This window comes from Eulemur rufifrons, chromosome 3 (assembly GCF_041146395.1).
Source record: "Eulemur rufifrons isolate Redbay chromosome 3, OSU_ERuf_1, whole genome shotgun sequence".
NCBI classification, from domain to species: domain Eukaryota; kingdom Metazoa; phylum Chordata; class Mammalia; order Primates; family Lemuridae; genus Eulemur; species Eulemur rufifrons.
The window spans coordinates 18,981,850-18,999,868 of record NC_090985.1 but is presented as its reverse complement, the minus strand read 5'-3'; the positions used below and the strand labels follow the sequence as shown (position 1 = coordinate 18,999,868).

Here is an 18,019-nt window from a genome sequence, read left to right as displayed (position 1 = left end):
TTCGAGTTTAAGATGGTGCGAAAGCTGTATGTATTCGATAGAAACTGTACTTCGAATTTTGAATGTTGATGCTTGCCCAGGCTAGTGAGTGGTGGCACCACACTCTCACGATGCTGGGCGGTGGCACATGCAGCAAGCTGCAGCTCCCGAATCAGCCACGCGATCACAAGGGTAAACAACTGATACTCTACGGCATACTGATTGCCACATGATTGCACCCACCTGGAGGCTAATGTAAGTGTTCTGAGCAGGTTTAAGGTAGGCAAGGTTAAGCTATGATGTTTGGTAGATTAGGTGTATTCAATGCATTTGCAACTTAAAATATTTTCAATTTACGATGGGTTTATCAGGACATAACCCCAACATAAGTCAAGGAACATCTGTATGTAACTAAGAAATTACTTGAGAAATGTTTCTATTCTGTAGAAACTAGATAGTTCTTCACAGAGAATTAGTAAATTGATTTAGCATAGCAATGGGAAAGTTGTTTTAAAGCATGCAATGGATTGTTTAACCCTCCAATTACTGTTATATTTGCAATTAAATCTAAACTTCTTGCCATGCATGATCAAAAAAACTGTAGGGTCTGGCCCCTGCCAACCATTCGAAAGGCCCCCTTTTCAGCTTCCTGGAAGAGACCAGCCTCTTCACCCAAGGGCACTCACTTCACACTTTTCCTTCTATCTAGGACTTTCTCCTTGATCTTCACATGCCTGACTTCTTACCTTTCAACATTCAGCTTACACTCCTCTCAGAGAGGTCCACCATAACAATCAGTAGAATCCTTCCTATACACTTCTTTCATGGCATTTATTACAAGATAACGTTTATTACTGTCATTGCCATGAAGGCATGAATTGTGTCAGCTTTAGTTCACTACACATTACTGAACTTGAAGATAGAGTAATAAAAACTATCCTACATGAAGTGTAAAATAATTTTTTTGATAAACAGCATTCAGCAGCCTAATAGATGTTTAATCAGCATCCCCAAAGGAAAGAGGAAAGAAAAATATTTGAATAAATAATGGCCAAAATTTTTCCAAATTTTATGAAAACTATAAACCCAATGAACCAAATTCAATGAACCCCAAGCAGAGAAACTTACTACCACACTAAGAAATATTATTAAATTGTGTAATCAGCAATAAAGGGAATATCTTAAAAGCAGCCAGAATTTTTAAAAGCCAGAGGAGAAAACAGATTGTAGCTGGACGCTGTGGCACCAGCCTATAGTCCCAGCTGAGGCTAAGGCAGAAGGATCATTTAAGCCAGGAGTTCAAGGCCAGCCTAAGCAACATAGTAAGACCCTGCCTTTAAAAAAAAATACAAGGCCAAGTGCAGTGGCTCACACCTGTAATCCTAGCACTCTGGGAGGCCAAGGCAGGAGGATCATTTGGGCTCAGGAATTCAAGACCAATATGAGCAAGAGTGAGACCCCATGTCTACTAAAAATATAAAAAATAAGCCAGGCATGGTGGCATGTGGCTGTAGTCCCAGCTACTTCAGAGGCTGAGGCAGGAGGATCGCCTATGCCCAGGAGTTTGAGGTTGCTGTGAGCTAGGCTGATGCCACGGCACTCCAGCCCAGGCAACAGAACGAGGCTCTGTCTCAAAAAAATGAAAAATTAAAAAAATTAAAAAATAAAGAAAATAAAAAATCCCACAGATTTCTCATTGGAAACAATGCTACCCAGAAAATAATGGACTAATATTTTTAAAGTATTGAAAGAAAAAAATCTGTCAACATAGAATTCTTTGCCCAGAGAAAATATCTTTTAAAAACAAAGGTGAAGTAAAGACTTTTTAAGACATACAGAACCTAAATAGTCATTCCTCAATATCCCAGGGGGACTGGTTCCAGGACCCAAACAGATACCAAAATCCACAGATCCCCAAGTCCCTTACATAAAAAGACACAGTATTTGCAAATAACCTATGCACATCTTCTTGTATACTTTAAATCATCTCTAGATTCCTTATAATACCAAATACAATGTAAATACTATATAGTTATATTGTATATCTTATTTGTATTTTTTAATTGTTGTGGTTATTTTCTATTGTTTTTATTTCAAATATTCAACCCATGGTTGGTTGAATCCATGGATGCAGAACTCGTGGATATGGAGGGCTGACTGTAACTCATAACTAGCAGACCTGCACTTCAAGAAATGTTACAGGAAATTCTTCAAGCATAAGGAGAATGAAACCCAGGGGAATCTGGACCTATACAAAGGAATACACGGGAAGTGGTATCTACATGAGTAGATATAAAGGCTTTCATTAATCAACGGTAGAAAGCAAAAATAATGTGTCATAGAATCTGTAACATGTTGAAGTAAAATGTATGAAAACACAAAAGCTAGGGGGAAGATATAAAAATATAGTTGTAAAAGGTTCTTTATACTATACATGAAATTGAAAGTATGTATCACTTGAAGGTAGACAACAAGTTTAAGATATACACTGTATGCCCTCATACAACTACTTCAAAAAGCACAATGAAGAGTTACAGCTAATAAGCCAATGAAGGTATAAAATGCAATCTGTTTAAAAAAAAGGCATAAAAAGAGGGAAAAGGGGAACAAAAGAGTGCTAAGACAAACAGAAAATAAGTATCAAGATTTAAAGCCAAGCCTATCAATAATCAATTAAATGTAAATGTTTCAAACACCTCAATTATAATAAAAGGTAGAGGTTGTTAAGGTGGAGTAGAGTCAAAAGTAAGACTCAACTATATGATGCCTACAAGAAACCCACATTAAATATAAAGATAAAATAGGTTAAAAGTAAGAGAATAGAAAAACATGTATCATGTTAACACTAATCAAAAGAAAGCTGAAGAGGCTACATATCAATAATATCTGAGAAAGTTGGTTTCAGAGCAAAGAACATTACCAGGAATAAAGGACGGTCATTTCATAATGATAAAAGGATGGTTTCATCAAGAGGACATGATAATCCTAAAAGTGTAAGCATCTAAAACTAGAGCTTTTAAATACATGAAGCAAATATTAATAGAAATGTGCAGAGATTACACAAATCCCCAATTTTAGTTAGAGATGTCAGTATTTTTCTCTCGATCTATAAACAAGTAAATAAAAATCAGTGAGGACATAAGCACCATCAACCAACTGGACCTGACACTTTTAAGCACTGCCCCCAACAAAAGCTGAACACATTCTTTTTAAGTACAAACAGAATATTCACTAAGGCAAACCATATTCTAGGCTATAAAACAAGTTTCAATAAATTCAATAGGATTCAAATCATACAAAATATGTCCACTGACTAAAATGGAATTAAATTACAAATCAATAACAAAAAGACAACTGGAAAATATCTAAGTACTGGAAACTAAATGACTCAATTCAAATTAAGTCAAGGATCAAAGAAGAAATCAAAAGTCAAATAAGAAAGTATTTTGAACTCAATGAAAATGAAAACATGTCAAATATGTGAGATTCAGATAAAGCAGCACTTAGAAGGAAATTTATAGCACTAAACCCTTTAGAAAAGACGGTCTCAAAGCAATGACCACAGCTTCTACCTTAAGAAACTAGAAGAAAAGCAAGAACAAATTAAATCAAAAGTAAGCAGAAGAAAGGAAATAATAAAGAACAGAGAACAAAAATCAATGAAGCCAAAAGCTGGTTCTTCAAGAAAATCAATAAAATTGATAAATCTCCAGCCAGAATGATCAGAGTAAAAAAGAGAAAAGATACAAATTACCATTATCAGGAATAAAAGTATCCTAGAAATAAAGATTCTACAGATATTAAAATGACAATAAGGAAAAAATATGAACATTATACAAATAAATTCAGCAACTTACATGAAATGGGAAAATTCCTTGAAAGACACAAACTACCAAAGCTCAATAAGGAAGAAACAGATAATATGAATAAGCTCTATATTGATTAAGAAGAAATTCAGGCCAGGCGCAGTGGCTCCCACCTGTAATCCTAGCACACTGGGAGGCCAAGGCTGGAGGACTGCTTGAGCTCAGGAGTTCAAGACCAACCTGAGCAAGAGCAAGACCTCGTCTCTACAAAAAAATAGAAAAATTAGCCAGGTGTCGTGGCGAGCGCCTATAGTCCCAGCTACTGGGGAAGCTGAGGCAAGAGGATCACTTGAGCCCAGGAGTTTGAGGTTGCAGTGAGCTATGACAACATCACTATACTCTACCTGGGGTGACAGAGCAAGACTCTGTCTCCAAAAAAAAAAAAAAAAAAGAAAGGAAGAAAGAAAGAAAGAAATTTAATTTATAGTTTTTTTTTTTATTTATGAATTACATTAGGTTTTTTTTTTTTTCATCTTATTGTTATGGGGGATACAGAATTGCAGGTTACATACGTTGCCCATGTACCGCCTTTCTCCCCAAGTCAGAGCTCCAGGCGTGTCTGTTCCCCAGATAGTGCGCGTTGCACCCATCATGTAGGTATATATCCCTCCCTTCCCCACCCCCCCTTCCCGAGTCAGCACCTTCAAGCGTTACCATTCCCCAAAGGGTGCGCAATGCACTCATTGGTAGGCATACACCCATCCCTTCCCCCACCCCCCACCTCAGTCTGATATCCGATTGGTGTCGTTCCTAGAAGTGTATTTAGGTGATGTTCAGGGAAACCAATTTTCTGGTGAGTACACGTGATGCTTGTTTTTCCATTCTTGGGATACTTCACTTAATATAATGGGTTCCAACTCTCTCCAGGAGAACCATAGAGATGTCGTATCTTCATTATTCCTTATAGCTGAGTAATATTCCATGGTATACATATACCACAGCTTACTAATCCAATCATGTATTGATGGGCATTTGGGTTGTTTCCACATCTTTGCTATTGTGAATTGTGCTGCTATAAACATTCGGGTACATGTGTCTTTGTTACAGAATGACCTTTTTTCCTTTGGGTATATGCCCAATAATGGGATTGCTGGATCGAATGGCAGGTCTACTTGAATCTGTTTAAGATACCTCCATAATACTTTCCACAGGGGTTGCACTAGTTTGCAGTCCCACCAGCAGTGTATGAGTGTTCCTGTCTCTCCACACCCACGCCAACATGTGTTGTTTTGGGTTTTTTTGATAAAGGCCATTCTCACTGGGGTTAAGTGATATCTCATTGTGGTTTTGATTTGCAGTTTTAAACTCTCCCAAAAAAGAAAACTCCAAGCCCATATGGCCTCACTGGTAAATTCTACCAGAGATTCATGGACTAATACTGATTGTACACAAACTGTTCCAGAAAGCTGAAAAGGATACTTTCCATCCCATTCTATATGGCCAGTATTACTCTGGAACTAAAACCCAACAAAGATATTAACATGAAAAGAAAACTACAGCTCAATATCCTTCATGCACACATATGCAAAAATTCTTAACATTTTACAATACCAACTCCAACATTATATAAAAAGGATAATACATCTTGATGAAGTGAGGTTTATCTGAGAAGTGCAAGGTAAGTTTAAGATTCAAAAACCAATGTAAATCACATTATTAACATACTAAAGAGAAAAACTAAATAATGTCAACAGATTTTTTTAAAAAGAATTTAACAAAATCCAACATCAATGCCTGATTTTAAAAAACTCTCAGAAAACTTGGATGTAAAGGGAAATTCCTTAATCTGATTAAAAGTACTTGCAAAACACCTGTACTTAACGTGATCATCAGTAACGAAAGACTAAGTGCTTTCCCCCAAGATTAGACACAAGGCAAGGATGTCCAATCCATTTATAATGTGCATTTTCCACAAGGTGAAATCAGGCCAGAAAGAAAAGAAAGGCTTCAAGACTGCAAGGGAAGAAGTATGTCATTATTAGCAGACAATCTGATTGTCAATGTAGAAAATCCAACTTAATACTGTTAAGATATCAATTCTTTTCATATTGGTCTACAGATTCAAAGCAATCGCAATTAAAATCCCTGCAGAAATTGAGAGGGTAGCTTTATAATTCAAATAAAAATGCAAAAGACAGTCCTCTAAAGTCAAAATGGAAAAAAGAAAAAAAATAAGATCCAAAACAACTCTGAAAAAGAACAAAGTTAGAGGACTTATACTACCTGCCTACAAGATTTAAGTAAAGCTACAATAATGAAGTAAAACAGATAAAATGATCAATGGAACTGAAGACAGTCCACAAACAAACCCACACATATGTGGATTCCTGATTTTTGGCCAAGATGCAAAGGCAATTCAGTGGAGAAGCACAGTCCTTTTAACAAATGGTGCTGAAACAAGTGGATATCAGTACACCAAAAAAAAAAAAAAAAGAATTTCAGTCCATTCCCCATACTATATACAAAAAGCGTTTCAAATTGAATCATAAAACTAAATGTAGAACCTAAAACTACAAAAGTTCCAGGAGAAAACAGAGGAGAAACTCTTTGTGACCTTGGATTAGGCAAGTATTTCTGACACCAAAAGCATGAACCATTAAAGAACAGATAAGTTGGAGTTTGTCAAAATTTAAAAGTTCTGCTCTTCAAAAGATACTATTAAGAGACAAGTCAGCACAGAGCTAGTGATCCATAACATTGCATCCTGTTATATCTGGCTCTTTTCATTAATTGCAGTTACAAATGATGTTTTATACATCTTGGTAACCCAACAGTCTAATACAGCCCCTGGTACACTGTTAGTGCTGAATATACGTCTGGTGAATGAATACTCAATAAATACATCGATTCACATACTAGAGAGGGATGAATTTAAGGATAGGCATTAGGGAAATTTAAAAGTAAACACCATTCACTTTATTGTGTTGTCAAATATTCTTCATTCTATTTAACTATCTAACTATATTAGGGTACATTTTAAAATAACCAAAAAAGTGGAATTAGAATGTTCCTAACATAAAGAAATGTTGAATGTCTAAGATGACAGATACCCCAATTACCCTGATTTGACTAACTCACATTGAATGCCTGTATCAAAACATCACATGTACCCTATAAAAATACATAACTATTATGTACCCGGAATAATTAAAAATAAAAAAGTAAAAAAAGTAAATGCCACTAAAAAAAAGAGACAAGCCACAGACTGGGATAAAATATAACTCTCAGATATGAAATATCCAGAATATATAATTTTCTTTTTTAATTTCAATACTCAGAAAAAAGCACTGGTGACAGCGGGGCCAGGCCTAGCAGACAATGTTTAAGGAGGTGCTCACTCTTGGGAGCTTCTAAAATAGCTCCTGGTGTCCACACCCTGTGACCTCCTCCTTTTGAGTGTCAGCTGGGCTGGTGACTTGTTTCTAACAACAGGATACAGAAGTGAAGGAACATCACTTCCACCATCACATGATAAGTGACAGTAACTTCCCTCTTCCTCACACTCTCTGGCTCTTCTCACTCTCCTGCTCCGGAGAAACGAGCTGCCTCATGCTAAGCTGCCCCTCGGAGAGGCCCACAAGCCCTCAGCCCAAAAGCTCTCAAGGAATTCAATCTCGCCAAAAACCACACAGGAAAGGCCTCCATCGTGGCCTCTGATTCAGTTACTAATAAAATTAATACAAATATGACTTTCCATTCTGGCTCAACTGACCTTAAAGCGATGGCTTTGGGAGTTCCACACCACCAGGTCGGGGAGGCCCCCTCGGCAGTGTCGAAAGTCAGCAGCCAGGCGCCTGCACACGCCACTGAGGACAGGGCCCCCCAAGCAGGAAACAAGATCCTGAACGAAAAACGTGTGGACAGTTAGCCACTTCCCTGTGACAGACACCCTGAAATAGGCTCCAGGGTTTATGAGATAGAGACAAACTCAGTATGTAATTCAACACAAACAGATTCCAGGTGCACCACATGCTACTTTGCTGCTTGTACCAGGGCTCCACTGGCCAGCTCTGGGAAATCGGGTCTCCTCTGGTCAGTTATCAGGCTGATGGACACCCTGGGAAGCTGCTAAGGAAGAGGACATTGGAATAAGCACCCAGGAATATGTCAGTAAAGACTCGCAGAGGCCAAGAGTTGTAGCGACAGAGAAGGTATTCTTCCTGCCACTGGTCAAGCAAAAAGAAGCTGTCAACTTGGGGGTGGGTAAGGCATAACTGGGGCTTTGTTAACACCCTAACATGTTTCCATCTCTAACAGTGGCATCTGGGCTGGGGCACAGGGTATTATCATACACACACAAACATATCTATATATAAATATGTACACACACACATCTGGGGGTGTGTGTGTATTTTGACACAGTGGCCAGAAAGACACCCAGCACTGGAGAGGCATTACTTTCTGACCAAATCCTGCTGTGCGGGTGAACTATTACCTGAGCTTGCTGAAGAGAAGCGAAGCGATCCCAGCTGACGAGGGAAGCCACTCTGCCCTCTTGGGCCTGCCACGCAGCTGCCACCCAGGCTCGCAGGCTCTCCGCAGAAGCATCATGAATCAGCTGCAACCTGGCCTCGAGGGCCGGCCCCCTGCTTGTGAAGAAGCTGTCTGTGCACAGGTCCAGCGGGAAGGCCTGTGACGCGGGGAAAGCAAGCTCTCACACCGTGCCCGGAGAGCCGCATTCATCGGGGGACTACTCAGTACCTACAAAATTTGGAAACTGGCCAACTGGCTGATACATTCTTTCTCTCAAAAGACATGCAAAAACTATCTGATATATAAGTAATTTATTACAATGGTTTTTTAGAGTAATAATGCAAAAAGAGCTTTTAAAAGTTTAAATTGGTAGAACTTTTTTTTTTTTTTCCTATTTTCCCACTTCAATAAGCTGGTATTTTTTTTTTTTTAAGTTACTGTTTTGGGTCGGGGCTGGTTGTTTGGCTGATGTATTCTGGTAACCCTCTTAGCAGGCATGTGTGACAATGATGTGAGAGCCACTGGCACAGTGCCTGGGACATGAGAGGTGCTCAGGAAAGAAGGAAGCTAAAGGTACATTTATACTAAAAGTTTAAAATACAATGTCATAGGTAGGGTAGACTTAAAGTTTAAAACTTAATATACTTAAATTTTAAATTCTATTATTCATATTTTAAAAATAAAAGTTATTCTTTCAGTGGAATTACCACAATGATATACAGATGATCTAAAAAACCGTATCAAAGAGACAGGTTTCTGATGGCTGCAGACAGGCCGTGCACAGGTGGGCCCGAGTCACAATGTGTGCGGCAGTCTCCTCCCGGGACAAGGTTACTGGGTTACCTGGTAGGCATTTCTGAAGACGTCTGGTATCCCAGCCATGAAGATTATGTCCCACAGCAGGAGGCCATACAGGGTGCAGAAGGTGGACCCTTCCCCATGGATCCCTGAAAAATTAAACACACACAGAGGAAAAAATCACTTTTATCTGTTTTTTCAAGCACACCACCATAACCTACTGCTTACTCAATTTCAAAGAAATAATGGAAATATTTTAGATTCAGAAGTAAATGCTGTTTTCATGCCATTCCTAGCTCACTTTTTGCACTATATTTTTTATATACAGAAGCCCCATTTAAGGGCAAAAATCTTAGTAACCGTAGAAGAATTCAAATGAACATTTCAAAGCCACAAAGCACTGGTTCTCACACTTTAGTGAGTAACCTAAAAAACATGTTTGAAGAAGAAAAAAAAAAGCCGATGCTGGCCTCAGGCTGTGGAGGTTCTGATTCAGCGGGGCAGGGCGGGGGCAGAATCTGCCGGTGGCCCTGGTGCAGGTGGTCCCTGGGCCAGCCTGGAGAGGCTCTGCCCTAAAGGGATTTCCCAGAAGGAGGCTGGTGGCGGATGCCCGTGTGTCCTCGGACTTAGCAGGTGCTGTTTCGATTCACCTCACCCCTGCAAGCATTAAGCTACACTGGGCCCGGCTCCAATACTCAAGGCTTTTACAGAAACCTTTGGCTTAAAGACCACCTAGTTCAGACTCCCCGCCTCACGTCACACATGTATTTTACTAAACAGCAGACATCCTCAGAGAGAAATCAGGTGTTAAGGTCACACAGAGAGTCAGAGGCAGGGTCTGGTGCAGAATGAAGAGCTTGGCCTTGGCACAGCATGCAGACATGTGTCCCCAAGCAAGTCCCAGCTGGCCCAGCCATCCCTAAGCCGGTGCTTGTCTGCACATCAGCACATGTGAGCAGGGAAGGCAGCTGCGTGGACGCTTCTCCCCACGTGACTGCCTTGGTCAGAGGAGGCGCTATCACCAGACTCCTGTCCCCACATGCCCACACTGCAGAAAGCTCCTCTGGCCAGTCCAACCCTGACAAGTATGGGCCCTCGTCCATCCAGGCGAGGCCACAGTGAGAAGAGGGAGCAAAAACAGACCAGGCAGCCCCAGCCTGTCTGCTTGGGAGCCTGGCACGCAGGGCTTCTGGCTCACCATGTGCCCACACACAGGCACACTTGGGACAGTGGCCTGAGCCTCCATCAGGAGCGGCATGTGGCCAGGTTCCCTCCACCCTGTGTTCCTGAGCCTGTGCTGAGCCCTCTGTTCTGTCCCCTCTCAGTTCTAGCCCCTCATCCCTGCAGTCTGTCCCAGAATTCTGAAGAAGAGCCCCAGGAACAGCAGGACTCACTCAGGGCTCCTGGCTGAAGCCAAGTCCTCCCATCTCTCTTGCCCAGCCAGGAATAAAGCTGGGACTTGATTCCCAGTCAGCTTTCTGTCCTGGTGTGTACATTGCTCAGTCTGGAACTCGGAGGTCGGATCATCCCTGAACAACTGAGCAGCCCACGCTCTGCATTTGTGTTGTAAGCGAAATCATTTTTGGTGAGGTCCTTCTGGGTAATTCAGAAATAACCTTCCCTGAAGGGTGTTTGAGATGCCTTCACACAAAATCCTCCCTGGGATAAAGCCAGGCAGCACGGGTTCGGCTCAATTTCACTGCATCAATTTTAACAAATGAAAAATATTTCATACAAAAATATTTTCTATTCTGGAAAAGGAATGGCCCATCTGATTTTCAGGCTCACAGCTCAGGTGGCAGCAGCACACTCAGGTGGCAGCCACTGCCCAGCACACGGCCCGAGGCCTGCCCCCTCCTCCAGCCACGGCCCAGCCTCCACAGCTCCTGCCACACATCTGGGGCCTCGGCTGCTCAGTCTTTTCTTTTACTTCTAACCTTTCCAGGTCTACGGTATCTCTGTCTTCACTGGTGTTTGCACTTCTTCCCCAGTGGCATCACCCTTCCCTGTAAGTAATAAAGATATCGCACAGATGAATCTTAACACTCATCCATGTTTTGAAAAATCCTATCACACAGTTGTCTTTTTATAGTGCTCATGAATCTTTTGAATGCTCAGGTGATACTGAAATACTGTCTTGATTTTCACATGTTTGAAGACATCAGAGTGTTTTTAACACTAGTAACCCTACAGCCCAGGCAGAGGGAGAGTCCTGCCTAGACGTGAGGACAGAAGGACTTGGTGGGCATCCCCTAGGAGTGACCCACGTGAGCCGCACAGCACGGACCCAGAGATGATGTCTGGGATCTGCTTCCAAACTCCAGGGGAAGCAGGGGGAGAGGACAGAAGGAGACTGAACGGAACTGAGGAGGTGTGTGGGGTTCACATTCTAGCCTCTCCCCTTCTGCACAAAGGCACGTGCAGTATCTTTCATAACAAAAAGTCTTTTACCAAGAAAAAAAGATGAGAGCCAGGCTGTGTGGGTGCCTTCAGGGCTGCTGGCCTGCCCTACTACTTATCTTTGATAAGGGGCAGAAGGAGAAGAGACTGCCTTTAAAAACTATAGTTAGTAAAGTTCTTTTCCACATCCCCTGGTCAGCAGCATCTTCTGTGGGTAGAGGACAGAGGGACGACAGCAAACCACTATGACAAGCCGGTGACTGGGTAGGGCGGGAGGAATGTTGCTCAGTTACCCTGGTCAAAGCCGCTGCGTCTGTAATAGGCCAGTGCCAGCTCCTCCACGGAGCACAGGACTGTGGCAGGGGCGGCAGCAGCCCCGGCCTCCATCACAAACACAGACTTTCCCATCCCACGCTGCGGGCACAGCCTGCCCGTGATGGTCACCTGAGACGGCAACAGAAGAACGTCCATTAGCCTCGTGTCAGCCAAGGTCCCTTCCTGCCCCTGCAGCCATGCACTCAGCAGAGCACGTGGCATCTGACCCACACTCGCAGGCCTGCGGGGATGCGACAGCGGGCTGGCCCAGCCTGGGAGAGCCTTGACCACTGGAACTGCCCCTCAGGCCCCCTGACTAGCAGGCAAGACTGGCAGATGCTAGTTCCCACCCAGGGGTTTTGTCACTCAACCCAGGGTGTGACCAAACCAGCCAGCCTGGTCTCCTCAGAAAGGAGGACGTTACAGTGAAAATGGGAGCAATGGCCACATCGCCATCCAAAATGAGCATTAGACTATTCTAAGTCTGAAAGAAAATACACATTAAAAACTGTTCTTAGTTTGCTTCCAGCCAGAAAAAAGCAGATAAATGTGTTTAAGTCCCAAGCGCCCAGAGCATATTTACTTACATGCCTAACATCTTCCACAGTTATTTCTGGTAGCTGATGGAAAAGGTGCTTGTACTTTTTACAGCTTGGAGACTCCCGCAGGCGCACGGCTCTCTGGTAAAGTGAAAGACGATGTCCCGTTCTGACTTCGGGATCTGCCAGCCCTTCTAGGATGCACTTAATAGCCTAGCAAATAACAGGGTCACACGTCAGGATTGTGAAAGACCCCATGGCAGCTTCCATTCATTCAGTCTGACAGGAAAGCCCACTGTTAATTATTCAATTTTGCTAATTAAAAAAAAAAAAAAAAATTTTGCTAATTAGCAAATGAGCAAACAGCACTTCTAGGGATACAGGCTATTTCCTTAATCTTATGCTGATGTTTCTAATACACAGAGCAACCATACTCTTCACTGCAGATGTGCTGGAGCACAACCAGCCTGTCATCCGTGTCAACAGTGGATCCTAGAGGCCGCCCCTCACGATGCCAGAGCCTTGGGGCCGCCCCTGCACCATGGGCTGGAGGAGACTTTAGAGGAAAACTTGGCTCGGTGGTTCTGAGCCCTACACTCCTGGGCCAAGGTGCCCACAGTATCCTCCTACTTCCAAGTCCCCAAGATCCCCATCACAGTGGCTCTCAGGACATCCTTCACCTGGGCAGCTCTGGAAGAAAACACATGTCCCAGCCCTCATCCACAGGATGAAACTGTCCAGAGCCGGAGCCCAGGCATGTGGCCATGTCAACACTCCCGGGTGAATCTCACGTGCAGTCAGAAACCACAGAGCCAGTCCACATTTCTTATTTATAGGGACAGGAACCTACGGTTTGGAGGAGTTAAATGTATTTCCTAAGGCTATTCAGAGTCAGACCAACAGAAATACAAAAAAAAAAAAAAAAAAACCACAATGAGATACCACTTCACACCTACTAGGATGGCTATAATCTGAAAAATGGAAAATAAGTGTTGGTGAAAATGTGGAGAAATCAGAATACTTGTGTACTGCTGGTGGGAATGTAAAAATGGTGCAAACACTGTGAAGAACAAGTAAGCGGTTCCTCAAAAAGCTGAACATAGAATTACCATATGACCCAGCAATTCCACTCCTGGGCACGTCCCAAAAGAATTGAAAACAGGGAATCAAACCGATGTTCAGTGCAGCACTATCCAAAATAGCCAAAAGGTGGAAGCAACCCACGTGTCCACCTGTGGATGAATGGATAAACAAAATGTGGTACAAACCACGACGGGGGATTATTCAGGCTTAAAAATGAAAGAAGTCGACATGTGGATGAAGCTTGGAGACATTATGCTAAACAAAATAAGCTAGACATAAATAGACAAATATTGTATGATTCCACTTATATGACGTATCTAAAATAGGCACATTCATAGAGATAGAAAGATTAGAGGTTACCAGGACCTGGGGAAGGGGAAAATGCGGAGCAGTTGCTTAATGATTACAGAGGTTCTGTGTGGAGTGATAACAGAGATGGTTACACAACATTGTGAGTATAATTAATGCCACAGAATTATGCACCTAAAAATTGTTAAAATGGCAAGTTTTATCTAATGGTATATTTATTTTAGCACAATAGAAAAAAGAAAAAAAAAAACCCACAAAACTGAAAATCAATGAAGGCTCAGGCCATCAGGAGTTGAGTGGCCAACAGGAATTAAGAAGAAAGAATAAGACATTGAGGTGCACTCTGTGAACTGGCAGAAGACGGTGCCAGGTGGCAGCCTGGCCACAGGGAGGGAGGGCTAGGTTGCCTCTGCCTCCACCCTGGCCAGGCCGGGCCAGCTACAGGGCACTTTGCAGGAATAAGCACTCAGCTAGTAGATTCCCAGGAAACTGAGGGTAAAGCAAGAAAAGAACAGTTACAAAATAACGAAGGTCATGAGTGTGGCCAGTAAGATCTTTGGGAAAAGGTTAGAAGGAACGAGGATTTTCTTAGCATCAATCTCAAAAATAAGCTCAGTGGTTTGTCCACCCCAGTGAAAACGAGAGAATGCTTTTAGCAGAACTGTGAACGAAGGGGAAACCTGTCAAATCTTCTGAACCTCTATTTCACTGAAAGAGTCAACATAAACACAAGCTTTCTTCATTCTAAATTTGGTTCTGGGCTAACAGATGCTTTCTCTTGCTATTTCAGCCTCAATAAACACTGAGAGGTAAGGAAGCACCACGCCCACCTCCAGGAGAGAAAATAGCTTTCACTGGCTTTTTCCCTGGCACTTTAGGTAACAAGGCGCTTTTTCAGTTTAAGGCAGTAAAAACAGGATGTCATATTTCCATATTCCATGGTCAATTTTTTCCATCCATACATCACCCCGATTCATTTAATATGCCATTTGGAAAAAACAAAAGCCCACAGAGGCACAGTCCCTTCCATTCAACTTGAATGTGAGGCTGGAACGGAGACCTGGGAGGGGCACCTGCAGGCAGCCACACAAAGAGCCACTGTTGCCGCCAGCCCCACCCCTCTTGGGCCAAGGTGGCCACAGTATCCTCCTACTTCCAAGTCCCCAAGATCCCCACCACAGGGAGCATCGGTGCCCAGAAAAGCCAGCCCGCTCAGCACTAGCCAGACCACACACCTCCCGACGGCAGAGCAAAATACCTCGCAGAAGCACAAAGAGTTACTCACAAAGTACCTGTAATAAGGTAAAGAAAGGAACATTTTTCATCAATCCTTCTACCTAGAGACCATGTGCAACAAGTGAATAAAATCACCATCTCCAAAATAATAAAAACACCTTCCTTAAAGGTACCTGCTGAGGGCTGAGATGTCTGACTCTCCCTCACCCTTAATTCCCAGATCCCGATTCCTAAATCCCAACATAAAGTCCACAGCCAACCCGTCTCCCAAATCAGTGGGGAGAGGACAAGTCGGCTGTCTTCATTTTCATGCTGCTTTCTTATCTCTTTTGGGGTTTGAAGTACACAGACAAAAGAAGAATGTTAACAAAAGAAATACATGTTCTAATTACACTGAGATTTTAAAGTATTTAAACGTCTGCCATATTTGAAAAATTCACTCAGAAGTAAAAAGAGCTTCCAGAATGAATCGCTACTGAGTACCGGTTCCAGGCGCTTCAGGTGCTGGTGTAAGTTAAGCGCGAGGCGATCCCACCATCGGCCTCTGCTGTCAGGACAATAAATTCTCTGAGACAAAAGGCTTTCAAGTTCCTTGACGGCTTCCTATTGCAATGATAACAAAGAAAGCTTATTAGACTCACAAAAAGTCAGCTGTAATTATATTTATAAGCCCATAGGATAGTAAAGTATATTTATAATGCATATTTTTCCATTCTACAATAAGGTAGACAGGTCAGGGACTTTGAGATGCATTTGAGTTCACCAGGTCCCTGGCCTGCTGGCACTGAGCTTATGGAGGTCTGTGAGCACCACAGACAATGTTCTCTGCAAACCAAGTCAACCAGCCCAGAGCCGCAGGAATCAATCTCCAGGCAACTGAGCGATGGACAGGGCTGAGTTCCCTCATGCTTCTGGGAACCCCGCAGGTCACGGGACCAATGGCCAGAAGGATTTGGAGTAGGCAGGACAGTAATGAAGAGTGTCCTCATCCAAACACCCCACCTCAACAGGAAAACCCTCTGGTCTAGATTTATGTACAGACTGGTCATTCTGTGTGTTAAATGGTTTATGGATCTCTTTGAAACATGTAATGATTTACCCCAGAAAAATGCCTAAACCCCCATACACATACAATTTTAGGGTCTGCAGACTTCCCTGAAGCCCATCCATGGGTCCTCTCGAGATTCACACCCCCAGGTCAAGAACCAGCTGAGCATATATATAGTCTTTGTACAACTTGTCAATGAAGAAATTTTCAAACACAACAAAAGTGAACTCTAGTAACTTCACAATGTTTAATATCAGGATATGACCCAATTTCTGATTTGTGATTATAAATTATCTCCAGACAATCCGTGACAGCTGAGAGGGAAGCATAACGAGAAGGGAGATTTGCACCCGAGAGACTGTGGGGTGCTCCCAAGCCTCACACCGAGGTCTCAGAGAGACGCAGGCTCAGGCTGCAGAGACGTGTGCGGGGCTCCTACAGCCTCCACCCACCGCCCGCAGCCATCCTGGAACACAGACTCAGCAACTCACAAGCAAACAAAGCAGTTGTTTGTCTCCAGTTGTCCTCTCTTTACTACCGCCAGAGACAGCAGGCTGCCTACATTAAATATCCTTTCATCCTATTACTGTGTGCCAACCAAGTATGTGGGAAATGCTGCCAGCCCGGCAGGTCTTCCTCCACAGTTTAACGCTGTCACCTCTGTAAAAGGTGGGGTGGGGATTTGTGCTCTAACCTCGTACATGTGAATCCTCTGCAGTATTTCAACAGTCCGAGACAAAATCCTTGTGTAAATCCACCCAACAGTAAAACACCGCAGAAAGAGTGGTAAGTCCTCATGGTATCTAAAATGAAGATTTACACCAATAGTTTAGTGATTTGGTTTATTTGTTGTAAGACATTATAAAAAGTAACAAAGCAGAATGAAGTCCTATCTTTTAAGATATATGTTAAATACTTTTGGTTATGCAGTTTTCTATACCATGAACCTACATTTCCACAGCACGCTGTCATGTCCTAGGACATTCACTCAGTGGAGTAAGATGAGAACAACTATTCTAAATACTCTACAAATAGTCTAAATCAGGGTCAGCAAACTCCAGCCCACAGGCCAAACCCAGGGCCCTGATTTTCTAAGTCCTGCAAACTAAGAATGGTTTTTACCTTTTTAAATAGTTAAAATAAGTCAAAAGGACAAAAATACTCTGTGGCATGTGAAAATTACATGGAACTCAAATTTTGGTGTCCATAAACAAAGTTTATTGGAACACAGCCATGCTCATTTATTTATGTACCGCCGTGGCTGCTTTTGCCCAACAAAACAGAGTGAGGTCACTGCCACACAGACCACATGGCCTGCAAAGCCAAAAATATTGACAATCTGGCCTTTTACAGAGAATTTTTATCAACCTCTGTTCTATCAGACTCTAATTTCCTGGCTATAATTTTTTTTTTTTTTTTTTGAGACAGAGTCTCACTCTGTTGCCCAGGCTAGAGTGAGTGCCGTGGCGTCAGCCTAGCTCACAGCAACCTCAGACTCCTGAGCTCAAGCAATCCTCCTGTCTCAGCCTCCCGAGTAGCTGGGACTACAGGCATGCACCACCATGCCCGGCTAATTTTTTTCTATATATATTTTTAGCTGTCCATATAATTTCTTTCTATTTTTAGTAGAGATGGGGTCTCGCTCTTGCTCAGGCTGGTCTCGAACTCCTGAGCTCAAACGATCCGCCCACCTCGGCCTCCCAGATTGCTAGGATTACAGGCGTGAGCCACCGCACCCGGCCCTGGCTATGATTTTTAAATCAATAGTATTTCTTTATAAAATATCCATCATGAATGTTTTTTTGAAAGAGGCACTTGATAATGCTAATTTTTCTCATCACAATTTAACAACAAAGGAAAAAATTTCTCAACAAAATACCAAAGATGTCTAACATTTTTCAATCAAAACAATGAAAGATCTTGTGCTGTGTACTTGGAACGTTTACAGTAAAAGCTCGTTTGGCTGAGCTGTC

General features: G+C 42.5%; 1 protein-coding gene across 1 annotated transcript in view; it reads right to left on the bottom strand.

Annotated features, from left to right (window-relative positions):
* FAN1 (FANCD2 and FANCI associated nuclease 1) overlaps positions 1-18,019 on the bottom strand; it is a 34,215-nt gene that overhangs the window by 4,099 nt on the left and 12,097 nt on the right. The window contains exons 6-12 of the mRNA XM_069466689.1: positions 16,741-16,849; positions 15,482-15,601; positions 12,419-12,583; positions 11,810-11,960; positions 9,162-9,265; positions 8,281-8,475; positions 7,558-7,686 (exon numbers count right to left, since the gene is read on the bottom strand). Of these exons, the coding sequence (XP_069322790.1) occupies positions 7,558-7,686; positions 8,281-8,475; positions 9,162-9,265; positions 11,810-11,960; positions 12,419-12,583; positions 15,482-15,601; positions 16,741-16,849 (973 nt within the window). The remainder of the gene's footprint in view (positions 1-7,557; positions 7,687-8,280; positions 8,476-9,161; positions 9,266-11,809; positions 11,961-12,418; positions 12,584-15,481; positions 15,602-16,740; positions 16,850-18,019) is intronic.